Source organism: Elephas maximus, chromosome 21 (assembly GCF_024166365.1).
Source record: "Elephas maximus indicus isolate mEleMax1 chromosome 21, mEleMax1 primary haplotype, whole genome shotgun sequence".
Classification (NCBI taxonomy): domain Eukaryota; kingdom Metazoa; phylum Chordata; class Mammalia; order Proboscidea; family Elephantidae; genus Elephas; species Elephas maximus.
The window spans coordinates 15,767,306-15,780,363 of NC_064839.1; the positions used below are offsets into that span (position 1 = coordinate 15,767,306).

Consider the following 13,058-nt stretch of genomic DNA (forward strand, 5'->3'; position numbering starts at 1 on the left):
AGCTGCTTCCTACAGGGTGCTGGGCTGGGCAGAGCCAAAGGGAGTGGAAGTGGGCTCTTGGCCAGGTATTCAGGTAAGGTGGCATCCCCACACTCAGCCCCTGTCCAGGCCATGATTGATATTGCGCTCAGAGCCTTCCTGGACTGCACCCAACTCCAGGCTAAAGACCCTGCCCTTGGGAGATTCACCTGCCCTCTCAGGTGTGGACAGCAAAGCAACTCTGCACGCCTGAGGCAGAGGACAGTGAGACTGACCACCAGGGCCCCAGCCCAGGGCTCCAGCAGCCCTTGGCTTTGCCTCTGGGGACCTGTGAGATGTCAGAGGCTTTGTTCTCTTGGGGCTACACAAAATGACCCTGGAAATGCAGCTGCCCCTCCGTGTTCTCTGTGATGCTAAAGGAGATACTGGAGATGGAAGGGCCTGGAGCTGGAGCTGCCCATCCGTGGTGCTAGCTCCAGTGACCAGCCGGGAGGGGCTGCCACCCAACCTGGGGGCTGCTCTGCATACCATTCCTGGATAATGCAGGCCACCATTACACGGCCACCTGGGGAGCTCTTCTGAGGGTCAGTACACCCGTCCCTGGGCAGCCCTGTTTAGTCTCACCTGCAGGAAGTGAGATCTTGTGTGACCTTGGGCCTGGGGAGCCCAATCACCCTGGGGGCCCAGGAGGGCTTCCCCAGGGGCCTGAGTGCCTTTCTTAGGACAGAGCAGTCCTCACAGCAGAGTCACCTCAAGGAAGCATCCCCTGGAATGGATTTGCTGCTAAGGGTGTCACAGGCGGCAGCTGCGGTGGGTCTGCCAGCCACAGGCCCCTCAGTAATGGGCACTGCAGCTGGAACGGCACATCCGGGGCCGGCAGAACTGGACAGATCATTATTTGTGCCCAGCCATGGCGTTAACGAGGCCGCCTGTCTCCTCCGGTAGCCTGGCTTCCGTGCCAGTGAAGAAGGACGCACCACCCTGTCCCCCTCCTTGCCGTACTGGCCGTGGAGCTGGGCAGTTGGTTTTCTTGGTTTTGTTGGCATTTTTCATGCATACAGGCAGCCCCTCAGCGGAACCACCTTAGCCTGAGGCTCCAGCATGAATCACTCATTTTTCTTTCCTAGTCACCATACTGCAGACATTTATCAATTTTTAGGCCAAATTAGGCAGGCTCCTTCCTGCAGAGCTGGCTAGAGAGCAGTCCGCCAGGTGCCCTGTTAACCAAGCAGAAGTGTCGTTACGTCCGTCCAGTTTAACCCGATGAGCACTGGTGTTGCTCCCCGGGAACCATGGGGAAAGGGCAGGACTTGCCCAGACCCACTGCCCTCGGGCTTCAGGAAGCGGCTGCCTCAGCCCTGTCTTTCCTCTTCTGAGAAGCGCTGGCCTCTCACCTGGTCCTGGAGGACCAGAGGAGGTGGACTGTGCTCCTGTGCACACACATCTGCCGCGCTTCTCTGACCAGCCGCTGCCCAGTGTCACTCCGCTGCCTCCAGCTCTGGACATCAACACTTGAGGGATCCACAGTCATCTCAGACTCCACAAGTATCTGTCCCCCTTCCCAGGAGATGGCAACAATGTCCACCAGACAACCGGACCCCTCCTCACTCTGCTCCTGGTCAGTCCCCAGGTCCAGCTGCTGCTGTTTTGTGCTGGAACAGATTTGCACTGGCTCACAAGAGCCAGTCATGCACATCTCTTCCCAACTCGAGTTTGCATCAGTGGTGTGAAATCTGCTGTGGTGGGAGTATTGACCATAAATGGTGGCAACTGGGAGACACTGTGAATCAGGGCTTTCCTCCCGCCCATCCAGAGAGCCCATTGTTAAACGTTCCCCACCACATGACTGTGATCACTCCTCCTGAAATACCCTACACATCTCCCTTCCTTTCTCCCTCTACCTTCTGGGTCCAGGCCCCTGACAGAACACGCCCAGACAATGGCAGCGTCCCCTGAACCAGCCTTTCTGCTCCGTACTTGGCTTTTCATCCCAGAATGGTCCTTAAATGCAGACTAATTCTCCATAGCTCACAGCCCTTCTAGGTTTCCCCTAGTCCTTACCAGTCCTTTGCCAGACCGTGGGCCCTTTGTTTGCCGGCCCTTGCCAGCCACGAACAAATCTGTCTTGGAAGAAGTACAACCACAATGCTCCTCAGAAGCGAGGATGGTGAGACTCCATCTTATATACTTTGGAAATGTTATCAGGAGGGACCAGTCCCTGGAGAAGGACGTCATGGTTGGTAAAGTAGAGGGTCAGCGAAAAAGAGGACAACCCCCAATGAGATGGACTGACACAGTGGCTGCAACAATGGGCTCCAACATAGCAATGATTGTAAGGATGGTACAGGACCAGGCACTGTTTTGTTCTTTTGTACGTAGGGTTGCTATGTGTTGGAACCAACTTGACGGTACCTAATAACGACAATAGCCAGCCACTGTGCTCCTGTCTTTTGACGCCCTTCAGTCTCCAAGTCCTAGCCTCACTGATGTTCAATCCTGTCATCCCATGAGCCCTTCTGTCATGATGCAGGGCTACCAAGCTCTGCCAGGAATATGCCACTACCCTCAGGTGCCAATGAATTGTCACAACCTTAGCAAGACCTTCTGATGCCCTGGGCTTGCTGACATCCTCCCTCACACATTGCCAGCAATGTCTTCTATTGTTGCTGTCACATATGAAATTGCTTGTTCAGCTCCTGGCTTCCCTGCTAGGATAAAAGCTCCCCGAGGGCAGGGACCACCACTGTCCTATTCAGGACTAACAGTCACCAGTCCCTAAAACACTGCCTGGCTCAATCAATGTTGAGTGAATGGACAGATGGTAGCAGGCAGCATGGTTGAGTTCTGCCATGGTGTGCCACAGGTGGAGGAGGGATAGCCGACTGATCTCGCTGTCACTGAAGAACTGCAGGAGAGCCAGCGATGGGGGGAGCCAGGGACCAGTGAGTATCATGAAGACGGTTCTTTCTCAACTGCTGTGGCGTTCACTAGCTCCTGCCCAGCCCTCTGGCCCAGCTGTGTTGGAAGAACACATGAGGGAAAGAAAAGGCACAGGTGGCTCTAAGCCACCGTCCCCACTGAGCAGGGAAGCGTGCATACATGGAGCAGACACGCCATGGGATGCACCGCTCAGCATGCATGGTATAACACAGAAAACATACCAAGTTCAGGCACAAATCCACACATGCGCAGTGTGATACAGTCATGGCATGGGTGTTTGGGCAGCACACGCACCCCTGCAGACTGTCAGGAGAGCTGTGAAGAAGGAGCTGAGGTCCCCTCCCTTGTGCACAAGCAGGCCAGTTCCCCGTTTACAGAGCTGTGGCCAGCATGGACTGGGCTTCTGCACCAATTAGAGCTTCCTGGGGGCACAAATATGGGGGCAGTCTCCCAGGAGGGCACACTGGAGGGGTGGGGGCTCAGGATGCCCCTTCCCCACAGAGTGATTGGCAGGTGGGGGCGGGGCAGCTGTTGGGTTCACAGTCAGGCTAATCAGCTGGCTGGTTGACTGACAGGCAGCACAGATCCTCGCCTAGTTGACAGCTCCCAGGGAATTCACCAGGGCTGGGCTGACAGGGAACTACCCAGTTGAATCACGGATGCTAATCACAAGGTGAGGGAATGGGATCGGCAAACAAAACTGTGGCATTCAGAGCCGTCAGGTGCCCATCGGCTGAGACAGGAAGATCCTTGCTTCCCTCCCCTGCAGGCAGGTCCCAGAGCCCTTGCCCTGGGTGCAGGGCCAGCCCTCAGGAGCTGTACTCTGGGAACCTCAGCTGCTGGGGTTACCAGGAGATAGCAACGCCAGAAGCCCGGAAGCTTGAATCCAGCGAGCGTGCACTGTGCAGGCATTGCATCGGCTCATTTGCACTTGTTAGCGGGCAGGATGGGTATTCTTAACCCCATTTTACAGCTGAGGAGACTAAGTTTTCATGAGGTCGAGGGACTTGTCCAAGGTCATGTAGCAATGCTATGTATATATATATATATATATATATTTTTTTTTTTTTTTCCTTTAAATGTGTTGCCCTTTCCATTCTATGGCTTGGCACGGAGAGGAAGCCTCTTCTCTGGTCTGGGCCAAAGGCCAGGGTCACTGCGTGGCCAGTGCAGGGCCATTGCCAAGTTTGGCTGTCTGAGAGCAAATGGAGGAAGGCTGCTGAGGCTGAGAGGACAGGCCCTGTGCAGTGGCAGCCAGTGCACTGCTCGGGGCTGGCTGGACCAACCAAGGTCCACACTCAGCCCTGGCCACAGAACCACCTCCCAGGCCCTGGCCACAGAGCCACCTTCCAGGCCTTAGCCACAGAGCCACCTCCCAGGCCCTGGAGCTGCCAGCACTTGTATCCCAGGCAGCCCTGCTGCTAAGCCCCGGGGGCAGCGGGGGTGGGCACGGCTAAGACAGAGGCTGGCCCTTGGCAGAGAATGTAATACAGGTAGTCCCCAACTGGGGCCCTCGGGGCACAGTCGTTAAGAGCTCAGCTGCTAACCAAAAAAAGATCAGCAGTTTGAATCCCGCAGCCAGTCCTTGGAAACCCTATGGGGCAGTTCTGCTCTGTCCTGTAGGGTTGCTATGAGTCGGAATCGACTCCATGGCAACAGGTTTTTTTTTTGTTTGTTTCAGTCCCTGACTTACAACGTATTCAAGTTATGACGAACCACGCTTACGACCGTCTTTGTGTGTGTATGTGTGCGCATCTTATTGTTAGTAATTAAAACATAACTGTAAGTTTATATGTAATGTTTCCAACCCCAAAAGACAAAGATAGGATTTATAAACATATTGACAATAAAAGGCCACAATAATGAAAGCTTTTAAAAAAAAATGAGATATTTGATTTACGTCAGAATCGATTTAAGAGGAGTCGTCACAACAGAATCCTGCCATAAGTCAGGGACTATCTACCTGTACGTTGACCTTCCCTGTGACCTCAGGTGCTTCAGTGAGGTGTCTGACGTCTGCATTGTATGTCTCTGGCCCAGGCTGCCCTCTAATTGCTGAGTGTGTTTAAACTTCGGTTTTGCATCTAATCTGCATGAATTAGCAATCTGCCCCAGGGGAAGGTAGCAGCTCTCTAAGAGGCAGTGGGAATTGAATTCCTGCTGATGGGGGTGATTTGCCCGCACCCATGGTCCAGCCGAGACCTCTAAAGGGCAGATCCTGAGCTGGTAGAAGAGCTGGAGGAGGTGTGCCCACTGGGAGGCCCCAGCCCCCTGGGAGCAGACCCTTGGCCTGGGGTGCTGTAAATGGGGGGCAGCCAGCTAGGCATCCCATAGTTCAGCAGAGCGGAGTTGGAGCTGGGGAAGTGACTTAGTGCACCCTGTTCACAGGCAGACCACACAGATCCCCATAACCGCAGCTGCTTCTGTCTGTTTCTGGCCACTTGGGCTGGCACCTGTGGCCACCAACATGCAGACCCTTCCCGGGGTATAAGGCTGAGCTGGAGATGCCCCTGCGAAAGCTTGGTGGGCCCCAGCCAGAACCGTGGGGGGGCCTGTGCTCTTTGGGAAGTAGCCCAGTGTCCACTCCTACCTCTAGGGCCAGTTCTGTCTGGGCAGCATCAGCACTTCTATAAGCATTTGTTGAGCTCCTGCTGTGTACCAGGCACTGTGTCAGACTCAGACACTGATGAAGAAGATATGTTCCCTCCCCCAGGTACAGGGAGCAGATGTACACAGCCCATCGCTCCTGATTGGACACCCATCCCAGCAGGCACAACATTGCCTCCCTCCTCCAGGCTGCCCCGCCCCATCTCCAGAGACTTCTTAAAGCCCCCTAAAAACACATCACTCCCTCCTTCAGAAGCCTTAGTGTCTCCTGTGGGGTGGGGTCTGGAACTTCCCTTAAGGGCCTTCTCCATGACCCCGGTGGGTAGCACATCCACCCAGGCTGCATTTTCTCCTGCTGACGTCGCTGCATCTGGGCAGCCACTGTCTGGCTGGGCACTGCTCTGTGAGGTCAGGGGCACAATGTGACCTGGGCCACAGCTAGGCGGGCCTGAGGACTGGAACCCAGAGATGCCCAGGGATGGGCAGCAACCCCAGGCCAGAAGTCTTTCTAGCGGCATACGCCCTAGGTGCCAGAGCTCTTCTCTAAGTCAGATGTGGGGTGGCAGAGTAGAGGACAGTGGCCTGAGGTAACCAGGGCAACCACGCTCGGTTCCCACCAGTCGCTGCTGCCCAGGGATCGGGCGGGGCTGATGCTTGCTCAGGATTCCGCACTTGTCGGGGGGACCAGAACTCAGAGCTGCTGCCTTCAGTGGTCTCCCTGCTAGGGCCAGTGTGATGGCAGCATAGTAGACATGTGAGAGGACATTGCAGATGGGGGTGGGACAGCCTGGCATGAAGTCCAGCCACCAGAAGATCCAGGACATTGAAAAGTTTCCAAGCAAAGAGCTTGATGCAGGAAACCCCAGGACCAGGAGATCCAAGGACCACACAAGAGTCTGAAGTTCCTCTTGAGGCAGGGACTTCAGACCCAAGCCCATGTCCCCTCCCGGCCTCTCCTGGCCCCCCTCAGTTCCCATCACTGTCCTCTTGGGGGCCCTTCCCCCAGGCCACAGTTTTGGGGTGGCAGGACCCTCCCCCATCAGCGCCTGGGGCTGGGATTTGAGCAGCCTCAGCCGCAGTCCCCCTCAGGCATCATCAGCCTGGGGCTGGGGGAGGTCAAAGGCTCATGAGGCACTTCCTGCCCTTTCTAGGCTCTTGAGCCCCATTTTGACCCGGATTGGCATCGCCTGTCTACATGACCTGACCAAAAGGCTGGTCCCCCAACCCCTCCCATTGCATCCTGGGCATCGAGGATTGGAGTTTTGTGCTGTACCCAGCAGATGGCCCGCCTGCAATGCCGGAGAGAAGCGGACAAGGGACCCGTCTCTGACAGCCCACAGGCCGGTGAAGTCTTCTTCCCTGCTTTGCTCCAGACCCAGCTGCTCGGCTTCATTACTAAGAAACTGACCTCACACGGGCTCCTCAGTCTGTGCCTCCCCTTAGTGGGTAGCAAGGACGCTCATGAGTCAAACACTCAGAAGAAAAACTTCAGCCAATGAGGAGTTCACTGGGTGGAACGCATTTGGCAGCCGCAATAACTCACGCCCTGTTTACTCTCAGCCACGCTCACTCTTATCGCATGACGTGTGTTTCAGCTGCTCTACAAATGTCATCTGTCCCAAAAGAGAGAGTGGTGGTTTATTTCTTCACGTGTGTGTTGGGGCAGGGGGGAGGCGGGGGAATAGAGCTCCCTTACAGATTTTTAGCATTATATTGAGAAGAGAGAGCAGATAACTTTTTTTGTGTGTGTGCTTTAGATGAAGGTTTACAGAGCAAATTAGTTTCTCATTAAACAATTAGTACACATATTATTTTGTGACATTGGTTGCCAACTGCACAACATGTCAACACTCTCCCCTTCTCAACCTTGGGTTCCCCATTACCAACTTTCCTGTCCCATGCTAAGGGCTCTGGCCTGGCCATCCTTAGACTGGGCCAACCTTGGAGATGACCCATATTGGTTTCCTAGGGCTGCCATAATACAAATTGGATGGCTTATAACAGAAATTTATTGTCTCACAGTTCTGAAGAAGTCTGGATTCAGGGCATTAGCCGGACCTTGTTCTCTGTCCACTCTAAGGGAAGAACCATCCTTGTCTCTTCTAGCTCTGGGTTTTGTTGGCCTTCCTTGGCTTGTAAATGAGTCTTCACCTGTCTGTCTCCCCCATGTGTGTGTCTGCTTTCCTCTTTTATAATATAAGGACAACACTCAGATGGGATTAGGACCCATCCTACTCTGGTATGATCTCATGCTAACTTAACTGATAACATCTTCAAAGGTACTATTTCCAAACAAGATCACTTTCACGGGCTGGTGGCACAGTGGTTAAGAGCTCAGGCTGCTAACCAAAAAAGTCAGCAGTTCAAATCCACCAGCCACTCCTTGGCAATGGGTTTAAAAAACCAAAAACCAAACGCGTTGCCATCAAGTCGATTCTGACTCATAGCAACCCTATAGGACAGAGAAGAACTCCCCCATAGGGTTTCCGAGGAGTGGGTGGTGGATCCGAACTGCTGACTTTTTGGTTTGCAGCCTGAGGTCTTAACCACTATGCCACCAGGGCTTCTCACAGGTACTAGGGGTTAGGAATTCAACATATCTTTTTGTGGGACACAGTTCAATCTATAACATTGCCTAAGACTCAGAGCCCAGAGATCCAGGAGACAGTGCCCCTATGTCCAGTCTGTTCAGGTCTCACAGCTCACAACCCTCCCAGGCTGGGGGACAGTGCTGGTAGGGGGTCACACACAGCCTTAGGGGCTGCAACTTCCTTAGGCACATCCTCTTCCATCTTCACCAGCCGGCTGAGTGCCTTTTGTAGGTGGCTCCTCAGTCCCACTTTCGCCAAACCTGGCATGAGTTATTTGCTCCAGAAAAGGAATATAAATAAGCACCGTCACACCTTGACAAGTTGACAGGGGTGACAAGCAGAGTAAATTCCTGGATCTGAGACTCTGAGGAGAAGAGTTGATTTAGCAGAGCCAGCTGCTGTCACCAGAAGAAAATAATTAAGGAAACCCAACGGTATAAAGGAAAACTGAGCTCTAGAGCGGGTCCTTTCTCGTGAGGGGACCTGTAATCATTGGCTGCAGAAGAAAACCCTCACATGCCAGAAAGAAAGGAGCTCAGTACAGTGAAGATGGGAAGAGGAAGGGCTGGCTGGTGAGGAGGAAAACAAGCTGTGTGGTTGACAGTGACCCTGAGGGGCGCGGCCAGCTTTACTGGAGCTTCCCCTCATCCTCTGTGGGAGAGTCTGGGAAACCTGTTTCAGAGCTCCCGCATATGCACACAAGCACACACACACACACACACAAACTTGGGAATACACAGGGAGGTAGGCACTCTGCCCTTTGACCAAGAAAGGACATAGCCCTGTCCCCAGCCCAAAGGGATCAAAAAAATGGCATTGCAGCAGAAGAAAAAGGCATAGTGCCCGAGTCCATGAACTCAGGGTAGCCCACGTCTGTCTTCATCTCCAAGTCCCTTGAGGCTCAAATAAGGACACAGCAAACCCAGGAGACGCAGGCGCTCCAGCTCAGGGGTGACCTCACGCCCCCTCCTTGCTCACTAATGAAGGAGGGAGCCGCGTAGGCACATCCTCAGTATGAGGCCAGGGCTGAACCTGGACCTCACAGGGAGCTGGGGACTCTCCAAGTCCATGGTGGGGATCTGGATGTCACATCACCAGCTGAGCGCCAGCCCTACCTCAGCCTGCTGTGCCCAGCAGGAGCTGCTGGACCTCTGCCAGGTGCCCAGAGATAGCAGAGGAAGTGCTGGGGCTCTAGAACCCAGCCCCCAGCCACAGGCAGAAGCCAGCACCCGGTCTGGTGTGGTCGGACATGGTGCCACACGACACCAGTTGGAAGTTCTAGCTCTCTGCTTGTTTAAGGGGTGAGTGGATCTGATTGTGACCGCGGCTCTTGGCAAACCCTCAGAGCAGAGATGTCCACCACCTGGCACAGGGGAAGGAAGAGCCCTGGTACCTCAGTGGCCTGATGGGCTGGGGGAGGAGACCCAGACTCCTAAGTAGGTCTCCCAAAGGGAAAGCCCCTTCTCCCCGCAGCACCTTCCTCCAAAACAGACCAAACAAGGTATAAGGAATAATTCTCTTCTTGGGCCAGAGGTTTGTCTCACCTGAATTTGTCATCCTGGGTGGCCCAACACCACCCCACCCCCAGGCAAGGGGCCTCCTTAGTGGGCAGAGTGTGGCCCGGGATGTGCTGATCTCTCTCCATCTTCCCAGTCAGCCAAGAAGGGCTTGCTGGATAGTCATTTTGTGCCTGAGCCCTGCTCAGGAGACCAGGGTGAGCAGGATGTGCCCAGCTCAGCACCAGATGCCCAAGGCTGGCTGAGAAGGCCAGAATCCTGAAGTTAATGCCAGGTCAGGGGACTTCCTGCAGCAAGGGGTGAAGCCCGGGTCTGAGGGGAAGCTATGTGCTGTGCATGCGAAGGTGTGTGTGTGAGTTGTTGCAGGTGCAGAGTCCACATGGACTAGAACAGGGAGGGCACGGCCAAGGGGGTATGGAGAGATGGTAACAGTTTTCTCAAGAGTCCTTTCCCCTGTGACTCAGTGACTTTGGAAAGTCCTGACAGGGTGGGGGGTGGAATTCTGTGAGGTCCTGACTACTCCACTGGGCAGTGGGTGGGCACGCCTGGACTGGGGCCACTCTTCTGGACCTAGGTCACTTCAGGAGGTGGGACACTGAGAAGGTGACCATCAGCTCAGAGACGATAGAACTGTCCCTCTGCTCCAGCCCATTTTCTGCGTGGCCCTAGCATGACACTAGCGTGGCACTACCATGTGAGCTGTGGCCCCCATTCGCCCCCAAGAGCTGCCTTTTCACGGAGCCCACCCAATCCCCCTCTAGGCTGGGCACCTACAGACAGAAACCCTTGGAGCCTGTAAGCAGGTCCCTGGGAGCCCTGTGGTTGTTCATTGCTAACTCTCCTATGTTTGCTTTTCAGGAATGAAGTTCAACATCAGGCTGCAGCAGCCCCACAATGTGAGTTCTGAGAGTCGGATAAATCTCAGTGCAGCCTGAGGAGAGTTTGGGAGGGCAGGCAGCAAATTTGGAGCTCAGGCTGAATTCATTCTTGGAAAGAAAATGTGTCCAGCCCATCCTCGGACCCTTAGGAACAAAGCTCGGGGCTTTGGGTCCATGAATTTCCCTTTCCTGGTAGATGGCTGCTCTGGGCTATGCTAACAGGTGGAGTAAATCTGAAGCAGCCCCCAGCAGGCCACCAGCCCCAGGCCCCACTCTTGCCAGGCAGAGGTTCCTGGGAGGCCTGCGCCATCTTGTGGCCGAGAGGACACGTGCACCTCAGCCCCCACACTTCTGGCAAGCCCACGGCCGGCTGAGGACAGGCTTTTCCGCTAGCCAGCAATGAGGGGGCAGGGCACTAGGGGAGGGCCAGGCCAGGGCTCAGCGCAGAGAGGTCACATGCTGCAGGCCCAGACTGTCTCCCTCTCTTTCACCCTCAAGGGCGGAACTCAGGCAACAGAGGACCCAGGGACCCTGGCCATGGTGAGGGGCTGGCCTGTGTGACCCTGTGTCCAGCTGTCCTGCCCACGCGGGTAACCATTTCTCTTCCTGCCCCAGGCTTTCTCACTAGGAAGTTCCCAGGATGGTGACTTGAAGGTGCCCACAGAGCAGGGCACCCGTGACGGGTTTAGTCCCTCTCCCAGGGGCCTCAACCCCCAGAGGGACAGCCTGGGGCCTCTGGTGCATGACCAGCCAGGACCCCACCTAAAGATGGGGGCTCGCCCGCGACTCCAGCAGCGGCGGCGGCGGCTGCTGATCAAGAAAATGCCTGCTGCCGCCGCCATCCCAGCCAACAGCTCAGCCGGCACCCTGGAACGGCCGGGCCCCCGGGCCCCGAACGGCCGCTGGGTCAGCCTGCAAGAGAGCCAGCAGGAGCGCAAGAGGCTGATGCGAGAGGCGTGTGCCAAGTACCGGGCAAGCAGCAGCCGCAGGGCCGTCACGCCGCGCCACGTGTCCCGCATCTTCGTGGAGGACCGTCACCGCGTCCTCTACTGCGAGGTGCCCAAGGCCGGCTGCTCCAACTGGAAGCGGGTGCTGATGGTGCTCGCCGGGCTGGCCTCGTCCACCGCCGACATCCAGCACAACACCGTGCACTACGGCAGCGCCCTGAAGCGGCTGGACACCTTCGACCGCCAGGGCATCCTCCACCGCCTCAGCACCTACACCAAGATGCTCTTCGTCCGAGAGCCCTTCGAGAGGCTTGTCTCCGCCTTCCGCGACAAGTTCGAGCACCCCAATAGCTACTACCACCCAGTCTTCGGCAAGGCCATCCTGGCCCGCTACCGGGCCAACGCCTCGCGGGAGGCGCTGCGGACAGGCTCCGGTGTGCGGTTCCCCGAGTTTGTCCAGTACCTGCTGGACGTGCACCGGCCCGTGGGCATGGACATCCACTGGGACCACGTCAGCCGCCTCTGCAGCCCCTGCCTCATCGACTACGACTTTGTGGGCAAGTTTGAAAGCATGGAGGACGATGCCAACTTCTTCCTGAGCCTGATCCATGCACCACAAAACCTGACCTTCCCTCGGTTCAAGGACCGGCACTCGCAGGAGGCGCGGACCACAGCCAGGATCACACACCAGTACTTCTCCCAGCTCTCCACCCTGCAGAGACAGCGCACCTACGACTTCTACTACATGGACTACCTGATGTTCAACTACTCCAAGCCCTTCGCTGACCTGTACTGAGGGGCGGGCCCGCTCCAGCCACTCCCCCTCCGCAGGCACCCTGCTCTCCTGTCTCCACCGGCCCCCAGTCCAGCAGCTGAGGGGTATCCTGAGCAACAGGGCCCCAAGGACATGAGGAGCTGTGGCTGCAGGTGAAGCAGGTGGGGGACAGAAGCCCCAGGCCTTGGATGGGGACTCTGGCCCTTGTCTGAGACCCCTTCCCTCCCTTCTTGGCTGAAGGAGATGCCCTTGGGGGTAGGCTAGACACCTTAGAGTGTCACTCTGCTCAGCTAAGTCTCACAATGACCAGGGAAGCCTGAGGCCCAGAGGATGAGGGCCCCAGCCTTGAGGGATGCCCTGCAGTCCCTGAACCATTGCCTTGTACCAAACCACGTGGTTTGCGCTTTTCTACAATCCAGGGGGAACTCCCCTTGAAATGAGGTTTCAAATAAAGCACATGGTTTCCAGAGCAGCTGGGTCTGCACTCTGTCTGGTGGTGTGGGATCACCTGATTTCTCCACATGCCGTCTGGGGCTGTCCCCTCCCCAGTGCAGCCTGAGCCAAGTCCTACAGGCCCTGCTGTAGGGAAGCCCAGGGCTGGTGGCCTCATGTATGAGGTGGGCAGAGGACCAGTGGCTCCCATTCAGGGACAAGCAGGCCCACCTCACAGTCAGGCTGCCTGAGGGCCCAGTCGTCTGGCCCCTCCCATCTCAGTACTACACATTCACCCTCAAAGGAGAGAGAGATCTGTCCACATGGAGGCCCCTGGGGTCCCTTCTTGTCCATGTAATCTGTAGGGGCCCCTGAGGGCTGCCAGAGCAGTG

At 56.1% G+C, this 13,058-nt stretch overlaps 1 protein-coding gene across 1 annotated transcript in view; it reads left to right on the forward strand.

Moving 5' to 3' along the window:
- Positions 1–12,255, forward strand: part of CHST8 (carbohydrate sulfotransferase 8) — an 81,518-nt gene extending 69,263 nt beyond the window's left edge. The window contains exons 2-3 of the mRNA XM_049863720.1: positions 10,493–10,530; positions 11,128–12,255. Of these exons, the coding sequence (XP_049719677.1) occupies positions 10,493–10,530; positions 11,128–12,255 (1,166 nt within the window). The remainder of the gene's footprint in view (positions 1–10,492; positions 10,531–11,127) is intronic.
- Positions 12,256–13,058: the final 803 nt, after the last annotated feature.